Genomic DNA, 23,151 nt, shown 5'->3' with positions numbered 1-23,151 from the left:
CTTTTTTGTCGCTGTCTTCCTCTTTACATACTATAGCTCTGCTATATTTTTGTTAGTTGACATTACTTTAAATTTTTTAGCTCTCCATAGTCCATTTCAGATATTCTCCTAATCCTTGAGACTGCCTTTAATAGCAACCTTTGAATTTCTTCTTTCAATTTAATATCAATTTACCATGGATGGATCACTTTTCTCCTGTGACATATTTATTTCTCAAAGGTATGTATATTATGAAATATTTCTTTAAACAGCAGACTGTACTTCTGTACTGTAACTATTGTTGGCAGAATTTCAGATGGTGACAAGGAGACATATAGGAGTGAGATAGATAATCTGGTTAAGTAGTGTTGCAACAAGAACCTTGTACTCAGTGTCAGTAAGACTAAGTAATTAATTGTGGACTTCAAGGAGGGAGGTCGAGGGAATGCACACAAATCCTCATCAACGTGTCAGCAGTGGAAAGGGTGAGAAGTTTCTAGGTGTCAATATCTTTCAAGATGTATCCTGGGCCCAACATATTAATGCAGTTACGAAGAAGGCACAATCGTGGCTGTTTTTCATTAGGAGATTGAGGAGCTTTGGTATGTCATCATAGACTCTTGCAGCTTCCTACAGATGGTTCATGCAGAGCATTCTAACTGGCTGTATCACCGTCTGGTATGAAGAAGCCACTGCACAAGATCGGAAAAAGCTGCAGAGGGTTGTAAACGCAGCCAGCTATATCATGGTCACTAGCCTTCCCAGCATTTAGGATACCTTCAAAAGGCAATGCCTCAAAAAGGTGGCATCCATCATTAATGACCCTTAACATCCAGGATATGCCCTCTTCTCATTGCTACCATTGTGGGGGAGGTATAGGAGCCTGAAGAGAGACACTCCATGTTTCAGGAATAGCTTCTTTCCCTCTGTCATCAGATTTCAGAATGGACAATCAATATTTTTTTCTTTGCTTTTGCTCTCTTTGCACTGCTTGTTTAATTTAATTTTCTATATATATTTCTTATTGTAATTTATAGTTTTTCCATTATAATGTATTGCAATGTACTGCTGCCACAAAACAACAAATTACAAGACATATGCTTGGGATATTAAACCCCTGATTCCGGACATTTCTGAACTCCTGAACCTCTTTTTTTAAAAGCTATTTTCTCACCTATTTTTGCCAAGTTGTGTTTCTTATTTACATAATTCCTTCTTATTTATTTAAGTCCTTAATTTCATACTTAAGTTTGTCACGTTTAAATTAAAAATGATGTTTATCACATTATGATCATTCTTTACCAGAGGATCTTTAAAAATGAGATAACAGATTATTTCTTTATCAGTACGTGTGTGCAGATGTGAAATGTGCTGTTCACTTCTGGATCCATGCCCTTATCCTCTAAGAAATTGTAGTTCTAGAAAAATTAATCCATCTGTTTATGTTACTAAATCATCTATCCTGTGATGAATTCTTGTGCATTCTAATGAATTCTAATTCTATTCAATTGTAATCAATTGCTTTCTTTTTGGACTTTTTATATATTTATTGTAATTTATACTTATGTATTGCTGCAAAACAATAAGTTTCACGACAGGCGTATGTCAGTGATATTAAACCCGATTCTGATTCAAGAGCCTTTAATTTTGATTTGTCTTAATGCTTCCAAAATTTTGACATTGTTTGATACTGCACTTTTATTGACGTGTACACTGCTTTACCCTGTTGTACTTTGCAACAGGGTAAAGAGAGTTTGATGGCTCTGGGTCTGTATTCATTAGAATTTGGAAGAATGGGGGTTGACCTCATTGAAACCTATCGAATGGTGAAAAGCCTTGAGAGAGTGGATGTGGAGAGGATGTTTTCTATGGTGGAAGAGTCTAAGACCAGAGGACACAGCCTCAGAATAGAGGGGTGTCCTTTTAGAATGGAGATGAGGAAGAATTTCTTTAGCCAGAGACTGATGAATTTGTAGAATTCTTTGCCACAGGCAGCTGTGGAGGGCAAGTTTTTATGTATATTTAAGGCAGAAGTTGATTGGTTCTTGAGTGGTCAGGGCATGAGGGGATCAGGGAGAAGGCAGGTGATTGGGGCTGAGAGGAAAAATGGATCAGCCATGATGAAAAGGTGGAACAGACTCAATGGGCCAAATGGCCTAATTCTGCTCCTGTCTCTTAGGGTCATATGGTCTCTTGCTGCACTTCGCCATGCTCTGCTTTTTATCTCTGACTGTGTCACCGTTGTTTTAATTTCAAGAGTTTACGCACCTTTATGCACACACAATAGTTTTATGATTAAGTGGGGGTATGTGAATGATAGGAATGCTCTGGGAGCCATCGACATCTTGATGACCAAATGGTTTCCTGCATCATGAGGAATATAAGAAATGTAATGTAACTTAAGGAATGTCACTGTTTGCTGGATCAGATATTCCAGGCAGTTCTTCACTTCCTGCAGCATTGTAATGTCAGCAGCTCAGACTCAAGCCCAACAACTCTGATCCGAGGTTCCTTTAATTGAAGACACTGTAAATATGATTTGTTTTAAATATTAACATAAGGTCTTTAACATTCCATTGTAGTTTTGAAAATCACGGGTAGTTTGTTTATCTGTACTGTTGACTATATGAAATTTCGTGGCTGTTGCTAAATACATTACAATAAAGTAGACAGGATTGGACTATATCATCGGATCTGCCTTTAGCTTGCTTACCCTCTTCTTTTGTAATACAATGGATTCTGGTTAATTGGGGCAGCTGGTTATTTGGGACAACTCTTAGGAACAAAAGCTAATGGAGAAAATAGCTGGGATTCACTTCGTTTATTTGGACACTATACGCCACTTAATTGGGAAAGGAGTCATGCCGAACAGTTTTTAATGAGCGTCAGTTGCGTGCATCCGTGTGGCCATTAGACACCACACCGTGATCAGAACGATCAGTTTTTAAATAGCGTCAGTTGTGTGTGCTTGTGTTCAAAAGCAATAATTTTTGTCACTGATATTTGGTGACAAATAAGCAGTAAGACAATTCAGAAGTGTTTTGCTCACTGCGGTTCCAATTATTCAGATTTGGAGATACCAGAAATGGCCAGGAGTGAAAATGAAATGATTTCACTGCTTCAATAAATTAGGAACGATGAAGAATTTGAAGGTATAGACAATCATCGTGAATATTACCTTTTGGTCCCCACTGGACACTGCGCTCTCACATGCGGCTCTAAGTAGCTGTTTGCATGTGACAGTAGCCACACCACTTTGACAGTGGGCTAAGCCAGGTGAGGGTAGCTGGAAGATCTCATACCCTGGTGACAGAGGGATATGTATGTCCTAGTGTGTGAAGTCAGCACCAGCAGACTGGGTAGATGAGATCCAATGGGCAGGAAGGTGATTCTGCAACGTTCCGTGAAGAGCAAAGGGCACAGAAGAAGTCATGGTCGTCCCCAGTTGTGATGACTGGACCTGGACTTCTGAGATTGAGAGAGTGTAACTGCCTCAGTGCAATGGTTTTTCCACCTTAAAAAGCTCTCCTGTGCAAGTTTCCTTCATCATCGGATACAAAAAACAAACCACCAGTAGTATTGGTAGTGTTAAACGGTAGTTTCTTCTTTTATGTCATTTTAACTATTTCCATGAAACTTGCGCTAATTGAGACCGCTCCTTAGCGGGGCCAAAATGGCCCAGTGTGTCCCAATCAATTAGAATCCATTGTACTTGTGTTGTCAATCAATAGAAAATGCTACAGGTCCACAACCCCTTATCTGAAATTCTGGAAAAGCTCCGAAAACCGAAGTTTTTCTCGCCAACAGCTGACGTCACTCAGGTGTAACATGGCAGCACTAACAGAGGCCGCCAGACGTTAGTTGTGGCTCAGCGCTCATACTGGTTACATGTGTATTTGCTGTTCGCTGATATTTTGTGTTCACTGTTGACTTTGTGTTTAATTTCACTGTGAAAATGTCAAAAAGAACTGCAGATACCCCTACGGGTAACAATGAGAAAAAGAGAAGGAAGCATCTATCATTATCAATAACACAGAAAGTGGAGTTATTGCAAAAGCTTGATTGTGGTGTGTCCATGCAGCATCTTACTGAAGAATATAGTGTTGGAACCACCACTGTATATGATTTAAAGAAACAGAAAGACAAGTTACTGAAATGTTATAGTGACAGTGACATTCTACATTTATTCCAATAAGTCACTTACCATGTGTTTGATTCGGTTCGTTTGAAGCTGCATATTTTTATGTTTTATTGAATTTTTTTCTTGTCATTATTCCCTAAACAATACAGTATAACAACTATTTACATAGCATTTACATTGTATTAGGTGCTATAAGTAATCTAGAGATGATTTAAAGTATACGGGAAGATGTGAGTAGGTCTGGATCTCCGCTGGGTCCTAAAGTCCACTGCACTGTGTCAGGTTAAATAAGGGACTTGGGCATACGTGTTTTTTGGCATCCGTGGGGGTCCCGGAATCAATAAAGAGGGATTCTGAAATCCGAAAAGTTCTGAATTCTGAAATGCAACTGGCCCCAAGTATTTCGGATAAGGGATTGTGGACCTGCACTAGAAAAATTTGATAGTTGTCATTTTATTATTGGTGTAGCTAACAAAATAGGTGAATTTGCACCGTAGTTTTTGCATTTGTGATTTGATCTGTGCTTGTAAGCTAGCTGACAAAATGGAAGTGCTGCTTTATGTACGTGAAGGGAATAAGTAGTCTTGTTTGGTGAGCAATACTGTCTCCCTGGCAGTAGGTGGCAGTCAGTGTTAGTGCTGTGTACATTGCCTGTAGGTTCTTTAAACAGATAGCAGAAAAAAATCTGTCAAAATAGAACTATCCAGTAGCAATATCTTACATGGCCCAACTTGGCATTGAAATTGTTTTGATTCAATCCCAGCCCTTGTACAAACTACGGCCTCTTTTTTTATTATTTACATTTCATGACATACATTCCATTAGGACACAGATTGAAGCAGCAGCCAAGAAGTAAATGACTCATAATAAGTTTGAAGATGTTTTTGTACCAAAATGGTTGCAACTTAGCTCAAAAGCATGATTATTTACTACCATATGGGCATTGCGCAGAGTACGTGAAGTTCTCCTTCAGCTTAAAGGTGCCATTTGACTTACACTATCATTGTCTGTTTTTACAAAGAAAAGATATGAACTGAAAGGAAGTTTAGAAATAACCTCCAAATCCCTTAAAGGTATATACCCTAGAAGTCTTTGCCTATCAACATGGACACTGAATCTCTAATGCTCTCCCAAGTTTAAAGCTTATGTTACCCTACTTTATTATCATTTTCTTCACATCTTTAGATGTATAAATTTGTCAGTAACACAGCATCCTGTGCTACGTTTAAAATATTAAGTCACATATCATTGGCATTTAACAGTTTTGCATAGAGCCCGATAACAAGATAAATCCCTCCTGATCTTTGTCATTCCCTCTAATCAGTATTTGCAAGAAATACATAATCAAAAGGAATTTCATTAGTAAACCTAAGGAAAACATTGGGAATTCTGTGAAGGATTAGTATGAAGGAAAAGGGTTTATGCTTGGATAGGCACATATGTGACCTTGTGATCGACCACATTGTGGAGAAATTTCAATACTGAAAAATCATGAAGTTGTTCTGCTACCTTGCTACTGATAATCAGTGGGAGGGAGGTGTTTATATTAGAAACATAGAAACATAGAAAATAGGTGCAGGAGTAGGCCATTCGGCCCTTCGAGCCTGCACCGCCATTTATTATGATCATGGCTGATCATCCAACTCAGAACACCGCCCCAGCCTTCCCTCCATACCCCCTGACCCCCGTAGCCACAAGGGCCATATCTAACTCCCTCTTAAATATAGCCAATGAACTGGCCTCAACTGTTTCCTGTGGCAGAGAATTCCACAGATTCACCACTCTCTGTGTGAAGAAGTTTTTCCTAATCTCGGTCCTAAAAGGCTTCCCCTCTATCCTCAAACTGTGACCCCTCGTTCTGGACTTCCCCAACATCGGGAACAATCTTCCTGCATCTAGCCTGTCCAATCCCTTTAGGATCTTATACGTTTCAATCAGATCCCCCCTCAATCTTCTAAATTCCAACGAGTACAAGCCCAGTTCATCCATTCTTTCTTCATATGAAAGTCCTGCCATCCCAGGAATCAATCTGGTGAACCTTCTCTGTACTCCCTCTATGGCAAGGATGTCTTTCCTCAGATTAGGGGACCAAAACTGCACACAATACTCCAGGTGTGGTCTCACCAAGGCCTTGTACAACTGCAGTAGTACCTCCCTGCTCCTGTACTCAAATCCTCTCGCTATAAATGCCAGCATACCATTTGCCTTTTTCACCTCCTGCTGTATCTGCATGCCCACTTTCAATGACTGGTGTATAATGACACCCAGGTCACGTTGCACCTCCCCTTTTCCTAATCGGCCACCATTCAAATAATAATCTGTTTTCCTATTTTTGCCACCAAAGTGGATAACTTCACATTTATCCACATTAAATTGCATCTGCCATGAATTTGCCCACTCACCTAACCTATCCAATTCACCCTGCATCCTCTTAGCATCCTCCTCACAGCTAACACTGCCACCCAGCTTCGTGTCATCCGCAAACTTGGAGATGCTGCATTTAATTCCCTCATCCAAGTCATTAATATATATTGTAAACAACTGGGGTCCCAGCACTGAGCCTTGCAGTACCCCACTAGTCACCGCCTGCCATTCTGAAAAGGTTCCGTTTATTCCCACTCTTTGCTTCCTGTCTGCTAACCAACTCTCCACCCACACCAATACCTTGCCCCCAATACCGTGTGCTTTAAGTTTGCACACTAATCTCCTGTGTGGGACCTTGTCAAAAGCCTTCTGAAAATCCAAATATACCACATCCATTGGTTCTCCCCTATCCACGCTACTAGTTACATCCTCAAAAAATTCTATGAGATTCGTCAGACATGATTTTCCTTTCACAAATCCATGCTGACTTTGTCCGATCATTTCACCGCTTTCCAAATGTGCTGTTATCACATCCTTGATAACTGACTCCAGCAGTTTCCCCACCACCGACGTTAGGCTAACTGGTCTATAATTCCCCGGTTTCTCTCTCCCTCCTTTTTTAAATAGTGGAGTTACATTAGCCACCCTCCAATCCTCAGGAACTAGTCCAGAATCTAATGAGTTTTGAAAAATTATCACTAATGCATCCACTATTTCTTGGGCTACTTCCTTAAGCACCCTGGGATGCAGACCATCTGGCCCTGGGGATTTATCTGCCTTCAATCCCTTCAATTTACCTAACACCACTTCCCTATTAACATGTATTTCGCTCAGTTCCTCCATCTCACTGGACCCTCTGTCCCCTACTATTTCTGGAAGATTATTTATGTCCTCCTTAATGAAGACAGAACCAAAGTAATTATTCAATTGGTCTGCCATGTCCTTGCTCCCCATAATCAATTCACCTGTTTCTGTCTGCAGGGGACCTACATTTGTCTTTACCAGTCTTTTCCTTTTTACATATCTATAAAAGCTTTTACAGTCTGTTTTTATGTTGCCTGCCAGTTTTCTCTCATAATCTTTTTTCCCCTTCCTAATTAAGCCCTTTGTCCTCCTCTATTAATGAAGTTCAAAAGAGAAGATGCTGGAAATAGCAGGTCAGAGCTCATGGTCCCTGGTTTCTTTCCTGTCCTGCCACTAGAACTCCATTCTGCAATTTGTTGCTAGATAGTACCTGAGATGCACTTGAAATTGGATTTCTGCACTGTTGGTTATTCAGGCAGTTCTCCTCCTGAGAGCACCCAGTTGATCTTGGTCATAGTCAGCCATGTAGTTTACAGGAAACAGTGTCGGCATATTTGTGGTGGCATAGTGATTAGCATGACACGATCACAGCTCAGAGCACTGGAGCTCGGAGTTCAATTCTGGAACCGTCTGCAAGGAGTTTGCACCTTTTCCCCGTGACTGCATGTGTTTCCAGATGGTCAATAGGTTATTTGGTCATTATAAGTTGTCCCGTGCTTAGACTAGGGTTAAATAGGTGGGTTGCTGGGCTGGAATTGCCTGTTCCAAGTTGTATCTTGAAATAAATAAATATCATCTTGCCACCTCATGTCATCTCTGCTCTGCTCTGAATCAAATGTTATTCATTCATTTAACACATAACCACATAAATCTGTTAAGATAACAATACAAGAATTTTGTATATTTTTTCCAGAGTGGTTTCGTTTGATTAAAAGTGACTCATCTTGTCAGCTTGGAGAACTTTCATCCATACATATGTTGCCTCAAGATTTATTCATCCCTAGCCAGCCTCCCTTACTCTATCTGTCTCTGTTGTTACAAGTATCAACCCTCAACAATAATCAGTTCGGCACAGAGAGAATCTGTATTAACTGACAAATACCTTTATTGGTTCGGTTAATAACAAGCACGTGAATTTACAAAACTAACTGCCCAGGCACACACCCACTAGGTTTCCCTGACCCTCCATAAACAGATAAAGAATAGAAAAGGTAATACCCGGGAAAGGAATCTACATTGGCCGGGCATTCCTCTTGATCCCAATGTAATCTTTACATATTTTATATGTGGTCATCTACTTCTGTGATGGTTAGTCTCCAGAAGTATTGCTCTCTGTATTCCTGAAATCCTCCACTCTTATCCTTTTCCTTATCAAATCAATCTGTTATGTTTCAATTTTGTTAGCCCAAGCTCATCTGACTGACCTGTGTTAACTTCTCATAAGATCTGGCCCAGGACTACAAGCAGTATTACTTTATGTCTCTTTCCCCACACTTGTTTCTCAAGTAACTTCCTTTGTTCTTTCCAACTCAGAACAGTTTAGGCAGGTCATCCAAATACTAGGCCCAGGCTACTTCAGATCATAGGCTGTTCTTTCTACAAACCTGCCATTTTTACATAACCGAATAAACAGTTTCCTAGACACGAGGAAATCTGCAGATGCTGGAAATTCAAGCAACACACACAAAAAATGCTGGTGAACGCAGCAGGCCAGGCAGCATCTCTAGGAAGAGGTACAGGCCAGGACCCTTCGTCAGGACTAACTGAAAGAAGAGATAGTAAGAGACTTGAAAGTGGGAGGAGGAGGGGGAGATCCGAAATGATAGGAGAAGACAGGAGGGGAGGGATGGAGCCAAGAGCTGGAGAAGGGAGAGGATCATGGGATGGGAAGCCTGGGGAGAAAGAGAAGGGGGGAGGGGAGCCCGGAGGGTGGAGAGCAGGCAAGGAGTTATAGTGAGAGGGACAGAGGGAGAAAAAAGAGGGAGAGAGAAAAAAAGGGGGAAAAAATAAAAAATATATTAAATAAATAAGGGATGGTGTGTGAAGGGGAGGAGGGGCATTAACGGAAGTTAGAGAAGTCAATATTCATGCCATCAAGTTGGAGGCTACCCAGATGGAATATAAGGTGTTGTTCCTCCAACCTGAGTGTGGCTTCATCTTGACAGTAGAGGAGGCCATGGACAGACACATCAGAATGGGAATGGGACGTGGAATTAAAATGTGTGGCCACTGGGATATCTTGTTTTCCCTGGCGGACAGAGCGTAGGTGTTCAGCGAAATGGTCTCCCAGCCTGCATCGGGTCTCACCAATATATAGAAGGCTGCACCGGGAGCACCGGATGCAGTATATCACCCCAGCCGACTCATAGGTGAAGTGTTGCCTCACCTGGAAGGACTGTCTGGGGCCCTGAATGGTGGTGAGGGAGGAAGTGTAAGGGCATATGTAGCACTTGTTTTGCTTACAAGGATAAGTGCCGGGAGGGAGATCGGTGGGAAGGGATGGGGGGATGAATGGACAAGGGAGTCGCATAGGGTTCAATCCCTGCGGAAAGCAGAAAGAGGGAAGGATATGGTCCCAGGTTAGCAGATCATCAACAGGAAACTTATTGTATCAACTTTCAATTGCTCTAATTAAGCCATCCCCTAGCAAGAACCAGTTCACTCAGCATTTCGCAAAATGGAGGCTGCAAGAACAATCTCACAAAATGGCAGCTGCATTCCTTTGACCACATGACAAGAACAATGATATTTTCGTTTGCCTGCTTCCACTGTCTTTGTCTCATTCCTGTTTGCTGATTTGCAGATTTTATTTCTTTCTGACCAACGCTGTTGTCCATGTGTCCATTCTTAATTGTCCTTGAGGAAGTACTTTGAAATTCAATCATATTGGTAGTTCTAGACTTGCCTATAGGCCAGACTGGGTAAAGATCATGGACGTCAGGCAACAGGTGGATTTGGATGAAAATCCTGTGCAGTGGTTATCATTATTAATACCATACATTATTTCTGATTTATTTATCTACTCGAATTCAAATGAAAGTTATGTATAGAAAGCAAAATAAAGACAAAAAAAAATTGCATGAGATTAATTTATTTTTTTAGAAATTAGTTTTAAAATCTCCAATGCTAGTATAACCACATTTTTAGTGCGATGGATTAATTCTTTAAAGAAATCACCCACACTCAAATGGACAAGCTCCAAGGGTTTCTCGCCTTGTATAATGGTGATTGAAGAGGATGAACAACTTCTTCCCAGCTGTCTTGGTGATGTGGTGGGATCATGAAGCTCCTGGAGTGGAAGACTGTGCACAACAGTTCTTCTATGCAGGAGCAAAGAGTGGGAATAAAGGTAGCCTTTTCTGGTTGACAGCCGGTGATTAGTGGTGTTCTCCTGGGGGCAGTGTTGGGAGTGTTTCTTGTGATTTGGATGATGGAATTGATGGCTTTGTGGATAGTACAAATACAGGTGAGGGGCAGGAAGTGTTCAAGGAGCAGTGACTCTTCCTGTTTAGAAAGATTAGGAGAATGGACAAAAAAGTGGCCAATGGAATACAATGTAGGGGAGTTTATGGTCATGCGCTTTGGTAGTAGGAATAAAAGCAGAGGCTGTTTTCTTAATAGAGAGAAAATTCAGAAATCAGAAGTGTAAATAAACCTGGGAGTCTCATGCAGGATTCCCTAAAGTTTAATGTGCAGGGTGAGTCGGCAGTAAGGAAGGCAAATGCAATGTTAGCACTCATATTGAGAGGACTGGAATATAAAAACAAGAATGTAATGCTGAGCCTTTATAAGGCATTAGTCAGATCACATTTTGAGCATTGTGAATGGTTAGGGGCTTTTTGTCTAAGAATAGATGTGCTGGCATTGGAGAAGGTCCAGAGTAGGTTCACAAGAATGATTCTGGGAATGAATGGATTAATGTATGAGGAACTTTTGATGGCTCTGGGCCCGTACTCACTGGTGTTTAGAAGAATGAGGGGGGGATCTCATGGAAACCTATCAAATATTCAAAAGCCAAGGTCGAGTGGATGTGGAGAGGATATTTCCTATAGTGGGGAGTCTAGGACCGGAGAGCACAGCTTCAGAACAGAGATGAGGTGGAATTTCTTCATCTGGAGGGTGATGAACCTGTGGAATTTATTGCCACAGATGGCTGTGGAAGCCAAGTCATTGAGTATATTTAAAGTAGAGGTTGATAGGTTCTTGATTAGCAGGGGCATGAACGCCTACAGGGAGAAGGCAGGAGAATGGGGTTGAGAGGATAATAAATTAGGGATGATGGAATGGTGGTGCAGACTCAATGGGCAGAATGACTTAATTCTGCTCCTGTGCTTTATGGCTTTATGAGATATTGGAAGATATGAGTACCTCATAACACCGGCATGATCAAAGGGAGAACATGCAAACTCCAAAACAAAATTGTTAAAATTATATTGTGATCTATATACTCAAATTCCCAACCTCATTTCCTATTGGTGCATAATGTAAAACTGGAGACAGGAACATTAGTTTGTGTGCTGCAACTGATGATTCTGAAAGTTTGAATGTGATATCTGAGACTGTTTCTCATTTTACTTCACAACGGAGACTACAAAGTGCTCAAAATGTGACGTTATTGGTGCAGTGGAATAACTGTATGATGGCATCAAGAAGCCCACAGGCCCTCTCAGAACAAGATGGCTCCCCCTCAAATCCATCAATGCAGGAGTAAGTAATCACATTCAGGGGCAAACAAATGGAGAGATGGGTAGAACATTACTCTGGCCTCGACTCCAGAGTGAACTCTGTCACCACCTCAGCCCTGGATGCCTTTGAGCGCCCACCAACAATGGAAGAACTGGATGCAGAGCCGACTCTAGAGGAGCTCAGCAAGGCTATCAGCAGCTTGGCCTCAGGGAAAGATCCAGGTAATGATAGGATTCCCCAGACCTGATCAAGCACTGCATGACTATCCTAGTGTATGAACTCCTCTGTCAGTGCCGGCAGGAAGGAGCTGTACCACAGGATATGAGGGAAGCCATGATCATTACCCTCTACAGAAACCAAGGAGAGAGACGAAGGGCATCTTATCCTTTTGAGAGTTGTTGGCAAAGTTTTTGCTCAAGTTTTCTTGATCTACCTGCAGAGATTGGCTGAACATGTCTACCCGGACTCACAGAGTGGCTTCGTGAGTTGGAAGGTCAACAGTGGACATGATTTCCTCGCTCTGCCAACTCCAGGAAAAGTGCAGAGAACAAATGAAGCCCCTCTACATTGTGTTTATATTGATTTCACCAAGGCATTTGACTTGGTCAGCAGAGACGGACTCTTTCAGGTCCTCTCCCAGGTAGGCTGCCTGTCAAGAGCATGATCAGATCCTTCCTCAACAACATGGAGAGGACTGTGCACTATAACGCCAGCTCTTCAGAGCATTTTGACATAAGCAGTGGCATCAAGCATGTCTGTTCTCTCACCCTAGTGCTCTTCGGGATCTTCTTTGCCCCTTCTCATACATTTGTACTGCAGTAGGGGGGATCTACCTCCACACTGGATCAGACCTTGCCCGCCTCAGAGCTGAAACCAAGATGCACGAGGCTATGATCAGAAACATACTGTTTGCTGATGATGCAGCAGTCACAACCCCAGAGCTTGATAGATTGCTGCTCTCACGCCTGCAAGGAATTTTGAATGACACTTAGACTGAGAAAGACAAATGTCTTGGGACAAGACGTGGAGGCACCAACAGTCATTACCACTGATAACTACAAACTGGATGTTGTACATCAGTTCATGCACCTGAAGTCCGTCATCAGTGACAACCTCTCCATGGACACATAAATCGAGAAACACATCGGGAAGGCTGCAACAGCTCTTGTCTGCCTCAACACATAAGTACGAAAGAGCTCCATCAAACAAAGTCTCAAAGTCTCAATCAAAACAAAGATGGCAGTGTACAGTGTTTGTGTCACAAGCACACTGCTGTATGGCAGTGAGACAAGGACACCTTACGCTAACTAAGAAAGAATACTCAACATCTTCCATGTAAGGTACCTTTGTTGCATCTTGAACGTCTCCTGGAGAGACAGAGCACCGAATGCTGAGGTTCCCTCTCGTGCTGGCCTCCCCAGCGTGTACACACTGCTCAGGCAGTGTAGATTGCACTGGCCGGGCCATGTCTGCTTCATTCAGGATGGCTACAGTGAGCTGGCTTCAGGCAAGAGAACCGCTGGCCGCTCGCATCTACACTACAAGGATGTCTGCATAAAGGCGCTGGACATCAACTTCGAGTCCTGGGAGGAACTTGTAGCTGATTGCACCAGCTGGAGAAACACCCTGAAACAACACCTTATGTCAGTTGAAGAAAAATTCCTGAAAGCAGCAGAAGTCAAATGGGTGAATAGAAAGCTCCAGCACAGCTTAGACACTTATAGATGTGACCTTTGCAACTTAAACTGCCATTCCTCATCCTCAACGTAGACTACTAGGATGCAACATCTATGGTTGACCTTGACCAATGGAGGGCCACCAGATGGAATAACTGTCTCGTAGATTGCATCAGATGTTTAGGTTGTAATTTTATTGCTATAGAATAAAAAAAACAAAGCCTGGTCAGACCTGCTTATGTTTGCAATTCATCACTGAAAGATCGACATTTCCTGAGAGTAGAAGGAAAAACCCATACTAACTTTTTTATGCTGATGTTTATTGTTTCATACGCAGATTCCAGGGAATTTTTGATAAATATATTAACTGTATTTGCAGTGTAATTACAAGTTAGCATTCTAATTCTTTAAAAACATGAGTATCTAAACTGCAGAAGTAGATTCATTTGCCCATGGGGTCTGTGCCAACACCCAATGTCTAATCCATTCTTGGTTTCAGCACCACTTTTCTGATCTGTTCCCATACTCTTCAACTCCATTGTAGCTTTGGTATCTAACAGTGTTTGCCTTGAACCTTAACTCTGCACAACTCATCAAAAAAGCATTTTCCAAAGATCCATGACCCTTTGAGAAATGAACTTCTTCTTTGTTACTATCTGAAATGGGTGCTATCAATTCTGAAATTGGAGTCTTTAGTCCTCTGGTTCTAGACAACGACACAAGGGGAAATATTCTCTCAGCATTCAACCTGTCAGTTCCTCTCACTCCTGTATTTCAATAAGGTCACTCTTCATTCTTCTAAACCTAACTGGGCCTAAGCTGTGTAAATTTTCATGTGTTAACCTTTCCATCCTACAAATCGTCCCAGTGAACATTCTCTGCACAGCTCCCAATACGACTACAACATTCGTAAAATATGTAGACTGAAACTGTATAAGTTACTTCAGGTGTGGTGTTACAGTATTCTAGAAAACTAAATCAAAACTTAAATACTGTACAAGAATTTCTGCAGCTGCTGGAAATTCAAAGCAATGCACATGAGATGCTGGGGGAACTGAGCAGGCCAGGCAGTATCCATGGAAATGAACACACAGTCGATGTTTTGGGCTGAGACACTTCTTCAGGACTGGAAAGGAAGGGGGAGACACCAGAATAAAAAGGTGGAAGTTGGGGAAGGAGGATAGCTAGAAGGCGGGTGGAAAGGTAAAGGGCTGGAGAGGAAGGAATCTGATAGGAGAGGAGAGTCAACCTTAGAGGAACATAGAACATAGAATAGTACAGCACATTACAGGCCCTTCAGCCCACAATGTTGTGCCGACCCTCAAACCCTGCCTCCCATATAAGCCCTCACCTTAAATTCCTCCATATACCTGTCTAGTAGTCTCTTAAACTTCACTAGTGTATCTGCCTCCACCACTGACTCAGGCAGTGCATTCCACGCACCAACCACTCTCTGAGTAAAAAAACCTTCCTCTAATATCCCCCTTGAACTTCCCACACCTTACATTAAACCCATGTCCTCTTGTATTGAGCAGTGGTGCCCTGGGGAAGAGGCGCTGGCTATCCACTCTATCTATTCCTCTTATTATCTTGTACACCTCTATCATGTCTCCTGTCATCCTCCTTCTCTCCAAAGAGTAAAGCCCTAGCTCCCTTAATCTCTGATCACAATGCATACTCTCTAAACCAGGCAGCATCCTGGTAAATCTCCTCTGTACCCTTTCCAATGCTTCCACATCCTTCCTATAGTGAGGTGACCAGAACGGGATACAGTACTCCCAAGTGTGGCCTAACCAGAGTTTTATAGAGCTGCATCATTACATCGCGACTCTTAAACTCTATCCCTCAACTTATGAAAGCTAACACCCCATAAGCTTTCTTAACTACCCTATCCACCTTTGAGGCAACTTTCAGGGATCTGTGGACATGTACCCCCAGATCCCTCTGCTCCTCCACACTACCAAGTATCTTGCCATTTACTTTGTACTTTGCCTTGGAGTTTGTCCTTCTAAAGTGTACCACCTCACACTTCTCCGGGTTGAACTCCATCTGCCACTTCTCAGCCCACTTCTGCACCCTATCAATGTCTCTCTGCAATCGTTGACAATCCCCCTACACTATCTACAACACCACCAACCTTTGTGTCGTCTGCAAACTTGCCAACCCACCCTTCTACCCCCACATCCAGGTCGTTAATAAAAATCACAAAAAGTAGAGGTCCCAGAACAGATTCTTGTGGGACACCACTAGTCACAATCCTCCAATCTGAATGTACTCTCTCCACCACGACCCTCTGCCTTCTGCAGGCAGGCCAGTTCTGAATCCACCTGGCCAAAATTCCCTGGATCCCATGCCTTCTGACTTTCTGAATAAGCCTACCATGTGGAACCTTGTCAAATGCCTTACTAAAATCCATATAGATCACATCCACTGCACTACCCTCATCTATATGCCTGGTCACCTCTTCAAAGAACTCTATCAGGCTTGTTAGACATGATCTGCCCTTCACAAAGCCATGCTGACTGTCCCTGATCAGACCATGGTTCTCTAAATGCCCAGAGATCCTACCTCTGAGAATCTTTTCCAACAGCTTTCCCACCACTGGTCTATAATTACCTGGACTATCCCTACTACCTTTTTTGAACAAGCGGACAACATTCGCCTCCCTCCAATCCTCCGGTACCATTCCTGTGGACAACAAGGACATAAAGATCCTAGCTAGAGGCTCAGCAATCTCTTCCCTCGCCTCGTGGAGCAGCCTGGGGAATATTCCGTCAGGCCCCAGAGACTTATCCGTCCTAATGTATTTTAACAACTCCAACACCTCCTCTCCCTTAATATCAACATGCTCCAGAACATCAACCTCACTCATATTGTCCTCACCATCATCAAGTTCCCTCTCATTAGTGAATACCGAAGAGAAGTATTCATTGAGGACATCGCTCACTTCCACAGCCTCCAGGCACATCTTCCCACCTTTATCTCTGATCGGTCCTACCTTCACTCCTGTCATCCTTTTTTACTTCACATAATTGAAGAATGCCTTGGGGTTTTCCTTTACCCTACTCGCCAAGGCCTTCTCATGCCCCCTTCTTGTTCTTCTCAGCCCCTTCTTAAGCTCCTTTCTTGCTTCCCTATATTCCTCAATAGACCCATCTGATCCTTGCTTCCTAAACCTCATATATGCTGCCTCCTTCCACCTGACTAGACTTTCCACCTCACTTGTCATCCATGGTTCCTTCACCCTACCATTCTTTATCTTCCTCACTGGGACAAATTTAGCCCTAACATCCTGCAAGGGATCTCTAAACATCGACCACATGTCCATAGTACATTTCCCTGCAAGAACATCATCCCAATTCACACTCGCAAGTTCTAGCCTTATAGCCTCATAATTTGCCCTTCCCCAATTAAAAATTTTCCTGTCCTCTCTGACTCTGACCTTTTCCATGATAATGCTAAAGGCCAGGGAGTGGTGGTCACTGTCCCCCAGATGCTCACCCACTGAGAGACCTGTGACCTGACCCGGTTCATTACCTAGTACGAGATCTAGTATGGCATTCCCCTAGTCGGCCTGTCCACATACTGTGACAGGAATCCATCACAGAAAGGCATGAAGAGGAAATGATAGGCAGGTGAGAAGAGGTAAGAGGCCAGAGTGGGGAAGGAAGTTCTTTTTACCAGAACATGAAATTGATATTCATGCCATCAAGTTGGAGGCTACTGAGAAACTTTTCCATTATGCCTCATCCATTTTGCTATTCTGCCAATCTTTCTAATTACTCGCATCTATTTGCTAGTTCATTGAATTTTATCTATTAGGACCCCAGGATCTCGTATCATTACTTTGTGGTCAACTTCACTTAAATGATAATTTGTTCTTTAATTCTTCACTTTAAACTGAATAACTTTGCTTTTTCCCACATTACGCTCCATCTGCTACTTCTTGCTCACTCATTCAATCTCACTCAAAAACATTTGGAAGGTCGTTTGTTCAGATTGCCCTGTATACCTATGCCATGTTCAATATTGTGAAAGTAAAACACCAGTTCCTCATGCATTTACTGAAATAGTTTTACTTACCTTTAATTTCCTTCTCTTTCCTCCTCCTCTGCAGAACAAGAACAACCAGGTTTATCCAGTGATAGTGATGCCTTGTCACTGACAGTGGATGTGGATTCTCTCACTGAATGTGATGATGGAATGGCATCAAATAGAAAATCTCCAAGTGGATATAGAAGACTTAGAGGGTCCCCTGAACCTACTGCAAGGTGTGGGACCGCTTCTCATCAGGACACAAGAAAAGATGGAGCAGGAGGAAGCAAAGTCTTGTGGTCGCAACCATTTGGAAGTTTGAAGCACAGAACTGGGAGAGGTGACTACTTGGTAAAGGCAGGAGAGCAGATACAGCTGGCATTGCAAAAGGAAGCAGAACAGGATTATGAAAGTGCCTTCAAATTCTACCAGATTGGAGTTGATTTGTTGCTTCAAGGAGTTCAAGGTGAGTCTGAGCTGGAAAGAACATCTGTGTTTGGGAGCTTGCGTACACCAGCATAATCTTCCCTTGTTGCACCTTTGACGTTAAAATTTCTAGGCCTGTACATTTGAAATTCCTAAGCATATTGGACCTAATGCTGCGTATGAGCTGGGTTGAAGACAAAATTTGATTTCAAAATGAAGTAGAAATTAGTAGCTTTATGACTCAAATATTGTTTAAGGTGCATTTTGTTTTTAGGTTCTGTGGTAGTGTAGGAGGATTTTTGAATGGTCCATGAACTCAAACACCATCTCATCATTCTCTTTCACTATTTATTTGTTTTAGTAATTTATAGTAATTATATATAGTAATTTATAGTAATTATATGATGAAAAACAACAGATTTCATAACATGAGTCAGTGATAATAAATTTTAATCTGAAATCTGAGCCCGTTTCTACTGGACAGTAATCCTAGAGTTTAGAATCAAGTGGATGGTGGACTTGGACTACAATAATATTGCTTTGGATTTGCTGAAGATAGGTACCACTGGAGTCTGAAGGGGTTCTTTCACCTATTTCCAGAATGATGGAGGATTCTGATTTTGGCAGAAGGAAGGATTAAGCTTTGCCATGGGCATCAGCTGAGGATGTTTCAGTTTTTGGCAGACTGCTGATGTCCCTCAGCAGTGGATAGATAACAGGTCTTGACTCTGAGGACTTGCTTGATGAGGAGGAAAAACTCCAAGAGTGATTGCAATGGGCTATTATTTTCTGAGAGACATTCAAAATGCTAATTATGCATACTTATTGTTTCTGACAGAGACAATTTGTCAGGTATGACAAATTGAGTGAGGTGAGGCTTTGCCCAATCTAAAATTGTCTCCTTTCTTCCATGTGTAAATACTGACATGCAGACAAATACAATTTTGCAATTGGCCATTTATTTTCTTCACACTCTTGAACTTAGAGCAGATTTTTTGTTGTTGCAGGAAATCCCTTCAGGCCACGGTGATATCTTTGCATTTATGAATATAGTGAGGCAAAAAGCTGTAAAATGTTACAAGACTCATGCTCATCTCATTAATGAGAAGCTACAAGTCACACCTTGAAAACAGTACTTGTTCTGTACATATCTGCATGGTTTTCCACCTAGGCAGTATTTATGGAATTGCTTTTTGTTGTCACATGTACCAAGGTACAGTGAAAAGCTTGTCTTGCACATTGTTCACACAGATCAAGTCATTATGCAGTGCATAGAGATGATACAAGTAAAACAATAATAGAATGCAGAATAAAGGGTTACAGCTACAGAGAATGTGCAGTGCGGGTAAGTATTAAGGTACAAGCAAATAACCAGGTAGTTTGAGAGTTCAAGAGTCCACCTTAGAGTACCAGGAAATCATTCAATAATCTTATAGCAGGGGAGAAGCTGTCATGTTTTCAGGCTTCTGCCCAATAGGAGAGAGGATGTCCAGAGTGGGTGGGGTTTTCGACTATGTTGGCTGCTTTCCCAAATCAGAAAGGAATGAAGACAAAGTCCATGGAGGGGAGGCTGGTTTCTGTGATGTGTTGAGCTGTGTCCACAACTCCTGAAACTGGAATTAGGTTATTATTGTCACATGTACTGAGGTACAGTGATTAGCTTGTCGTGCAGACTGATTGAAGCTGAATTCTGGTGCATTTAGTACTGAATTTCAAAGAAGGTTGTTGCTATTTTTGATAAGGTTCGCATAACAGTTACAGCGTAGAATGAGGTTGTTCATCCCATTCAGAGTTCTATTGCACCCAGTGAACATAGCTTTAAGTTAGTTAACATTGGGACATAGGAGATTTAGAAGGAATCTGGTGGGGAGGAATACTGTTTATTTAACATGGGATAGTTGGCGTCTGCACTACACTGCCTAAAAGCATCTAGGCAAATGCTTGAATTAGGTACAGTACAAAGTAAAGAAGACAACAGAGCCAATGTATGAAATTTGGAATAGTGTAAGGGGGTTCCAGAGTTGACATCAACACAGTGGGTCAAAGGGCCTGTTTTGATACTATATGTCTGATTCAGTGGCGGACACCAAGCTTCAGTTTAGTGCACTGCTCAGGTTAAATGAATATTTTGAGAAGATAGAATTGGTCTACCTCACAAATTCATAGCACATCTCACACTCTTAGAGCTATAACTCACAAGCATTATTTTCTGAATATTTGAATTAATGTATTTGGCAGTAACAATGGGTCTTCAGGCAGACATGGTCAGTGTTAATTATAGCTGTCAAAGTAAAGGTTATTTTTCAATACAGACAGAAACATTGTAAAGTTCAAAACCACTTTTAACGTAAGCACAACTTCCAAGACGTTTTATATGAGTGAAGGGAAAATAGCACTGGCTTGCGGTGAGAGAAAAGGAAAAGAAGTCCAAAGATGAGACTGGGTACATTTTGAGTGGCCTGTGCTGTTTTGTGCAGGGGAGGGAGGGTGGCTTGGGGATTGTTGTTCTGGCAGGGGTTTTGGGGGGGGGGGGGTTGATGATCGGGATGCCATTCTTTTTTGTGCAGGGGTGGGTTTGATGTTTCTCTTTGAACGACTTTCATATTCTTTCTTTCTTTTGTAGCTATCTGGAAAAGATGAATTTCAGAGTTGTATATGGATACAGGCTTTGATAATAAATAAACCTTTGAACACTGTGAATAGGTTAGAGTTAGAGAACTAGAAGAGAACTTTCAAAGTTGGGAATCACATAGCTAAAGACTTTTCAAATATGGTGGAGGGCAATGCAGAGTATGTTTAAGAAACTGTTGGGATTTTGTTATACAGTATGTTTTCTGCATCATTATTTCCTTTGGATTTTTTTTCTCACTTGTTGAATAAATTTGCTGTGCAGTAGTGCAACAATGCGAACAGTGTTTTACAGTATATAAGTAAGCCCAGTGGTTGTGTACACACTCTCTTAGATATCCCGATCTTTAATGGGCCTGTTCATAGAATCAAAGATTTATTAGTTGCAGTTAATGCCTTTCCATATGTGAAAGAAAAATGTGACTGGGATACTTTAATTTCACTTGCAAATAGAATATCTGATTGTAACTCTTTAAAATTGATTTAAATATGCTATTTGCAGAAATGATCTTACTCTACATGTAAATTAACTAAGTGAGTCAATTTTAGCAGGAGCACCAGGAGTACAGTACTTTACAGAAAATGTTTTTCAATTAATGGACTAATTGTAATCATTATTATAACTGCTTGGAAGTAAAAGGAACACTTTCATAGAATTTGCTGGAGCTTTTTGTGATTTGATGTGTAGTAATGACAGAGGGAAACATTGTGGTGTGCACTTTATGAAATTTGAGTTGCAAGAGAACTACATTGGTTGAACCATGGCAAGTTATGTCTGCCCTCTTTTTGTACTGAATATGCAGAAAATCACTACTTGTGCACTACCAAACATTAAGCTACAGTATCATCATTTAGAAGAAAACAGCTATAATTATGATCGCATGCATGGGCTTAGTATTAAATGTGTTAATTTGGTATGACACGTTAATTACCTGCTTCTCCAGATGTTTAGAGTATTGTTGTGAACGCAGTTTACAAAATAATTGCAGTAAAGTTGAATGAAAATAAAATAAGCGAGTGGTTTCTTGCCTTAATATTTTCATTCAAGTGAAACTGTATGAGTCGCAGCTGCAGCAACGTTAATGCAAGTGAACGGTTACAGAAACAACAAAGGTTGCCATTAGGAGGCCTTTGTCCAAATCTATTTCCAGCTGATTTTCTCCTGTCATACATCTGCTTTAATCCTACCATCATTGCTACTCCCTGATACAATTTCAAAGACTTTGTTTCTGCTCTGATTCTGTTTTCTGCAAAATACTAGGTTTGTTGGGGATAAAAACAGCAACATTTGGAACCAATACATGTTTATTTTGGTTTGTAAAATAAATTACAACCTGCATGCCTACTCTGTAAGATCCGTATGCTATTAAGTTTCCTATTTTATGGAATGAAAAGTTGATATAGATCTTCTTAAAATATTTATAGCTCTTATAGTTCAATGTGCAAGTTAGCTATATAGGTATTCAGTGGGTATCCTGATTGTATGTTTGACTGTGAAGTGAATTCAAGCAAGCTGAGCTTGGCCTGTGTTCAACTTCAGAAATGATCACTGAATACGGTTTGGAGTAGATACTCAAGCTGAATTCCTTCTATTCCTTGTGGGGCTTGAAGGCTAAATTCGATTCCTAGCTGAGAATTGTATCTGTGGCCTTTGATGTAGATGACATCACGTTTCCGATAAGATGATGGCTCACAGTGACCTCTCCGGGTCCAACCAGTAGCACAATTGTCCATCCTCTGTGACACTGCTGGGTACCAAGAACACTAAGTACTGCAGGTCTACCACAGCTTTGACTTGCTAGATAGCAGTGGAGCTTCATGGCATAGGCTTGCTGAGTACCATGTCATCATCTGTACAGCCACCCAGGAAAGAAGGCGTTGGACGCAGTGCGCGTTCCACCACATATAGCAAACAATTGTTTTGGTTGTTTTTCTTGTGATCACAAGTCTCTTTTGGACATTGGTAAGGTAGAATACTATAGGCTGGGTTCATTGGCGAGACTAACGGCTGGGAGCTGCTTGGCCTTGGTTGTTGCATGGACCAGGCCCTCATGCCACGGTGTCGCCTGTTGCAGCCACCCAGGGGAGGAGACACCAAAGGCAGTGTGGGAGAAAGCGTGCTGGATTGGGGCTGGCACTCCCATTGGTGCTGCCCTCTAGTGTTTGCTTGGTAGAAGACAAGATGGATTGAATTCTTTTATGGCTGCACTCGTGTGCAGATGCTGATGCTGCTCATGTTCTAGACTCCAATAAGAAAATCAGCGGATAGTGCCTTGGATCTACGGCGTGCTTGTTCTTACAGAAACATGACTCCAGGACAACATCGCGTGCATCATCGATCTTCAGGCCATGACACTCAAAGACTTGGGCTAATATTAATATTATTTCTTTTGTGCTGTCTTGACTATACGT

At 41.7% G+C, this 23,151-nt stretch overlaps 1 protein-coding gene across 5 annotated transcripts in view; it reads left to right on the top strand.

The window, feature by feature from the left end:
• Positions 1 to 23,151, top strand: part of rps6kc1 (ribosomal protein S6 kinase polypeptide 1) — a 178,060-nt gene that overhangs the window by 62,607 nt on the left and 92,302 nt on the right. For 4 of the 5 annotated variants that reach the window (XR_011886824.1, XR_011886826.1, XM_072265149.1 and 1 more), the window contains one exon: positions 17,768 to 18,151. The exons of the other annotated variant lie outside the window; for it this stretch is intronic. Coding sequence is in view for 2 of the 4 variants with exons in the window: in XM_072265149.1 (XP_072121250.1) it covers positions 17,768 to 18,151 (384 nt within the window). In the remaining 2 variants the exon portion in view is untranslated. The remainder of the gene's footprint in view (positions 1 to 17,767; positions 18,152 to 23,151) is intronic. 5 annotated transcript variants of the gene reach the window in all.

The sequence above is a fragment of the Mobula birostris genome, chromosome 8 (assembly GCF_030028105.1).
Source record: "Mobula birostris isolate sMobBir1 chromosome 8, sMobBir1.hap1, whole genome shotgun sequence".
In the NCBI taxonomy this organism is placed as follows: Eukaryota; Metazoa; Chordata; class Chondrichthyes; order Myliobatiformes; family Myliobatidae; genus Mobula; species Mobula birostris.
The sequence above is the reverse complement of the archived record's forward strand: the minus strand, read 5'-3'. Positions and strand labels throughout refer to the sequence as shown.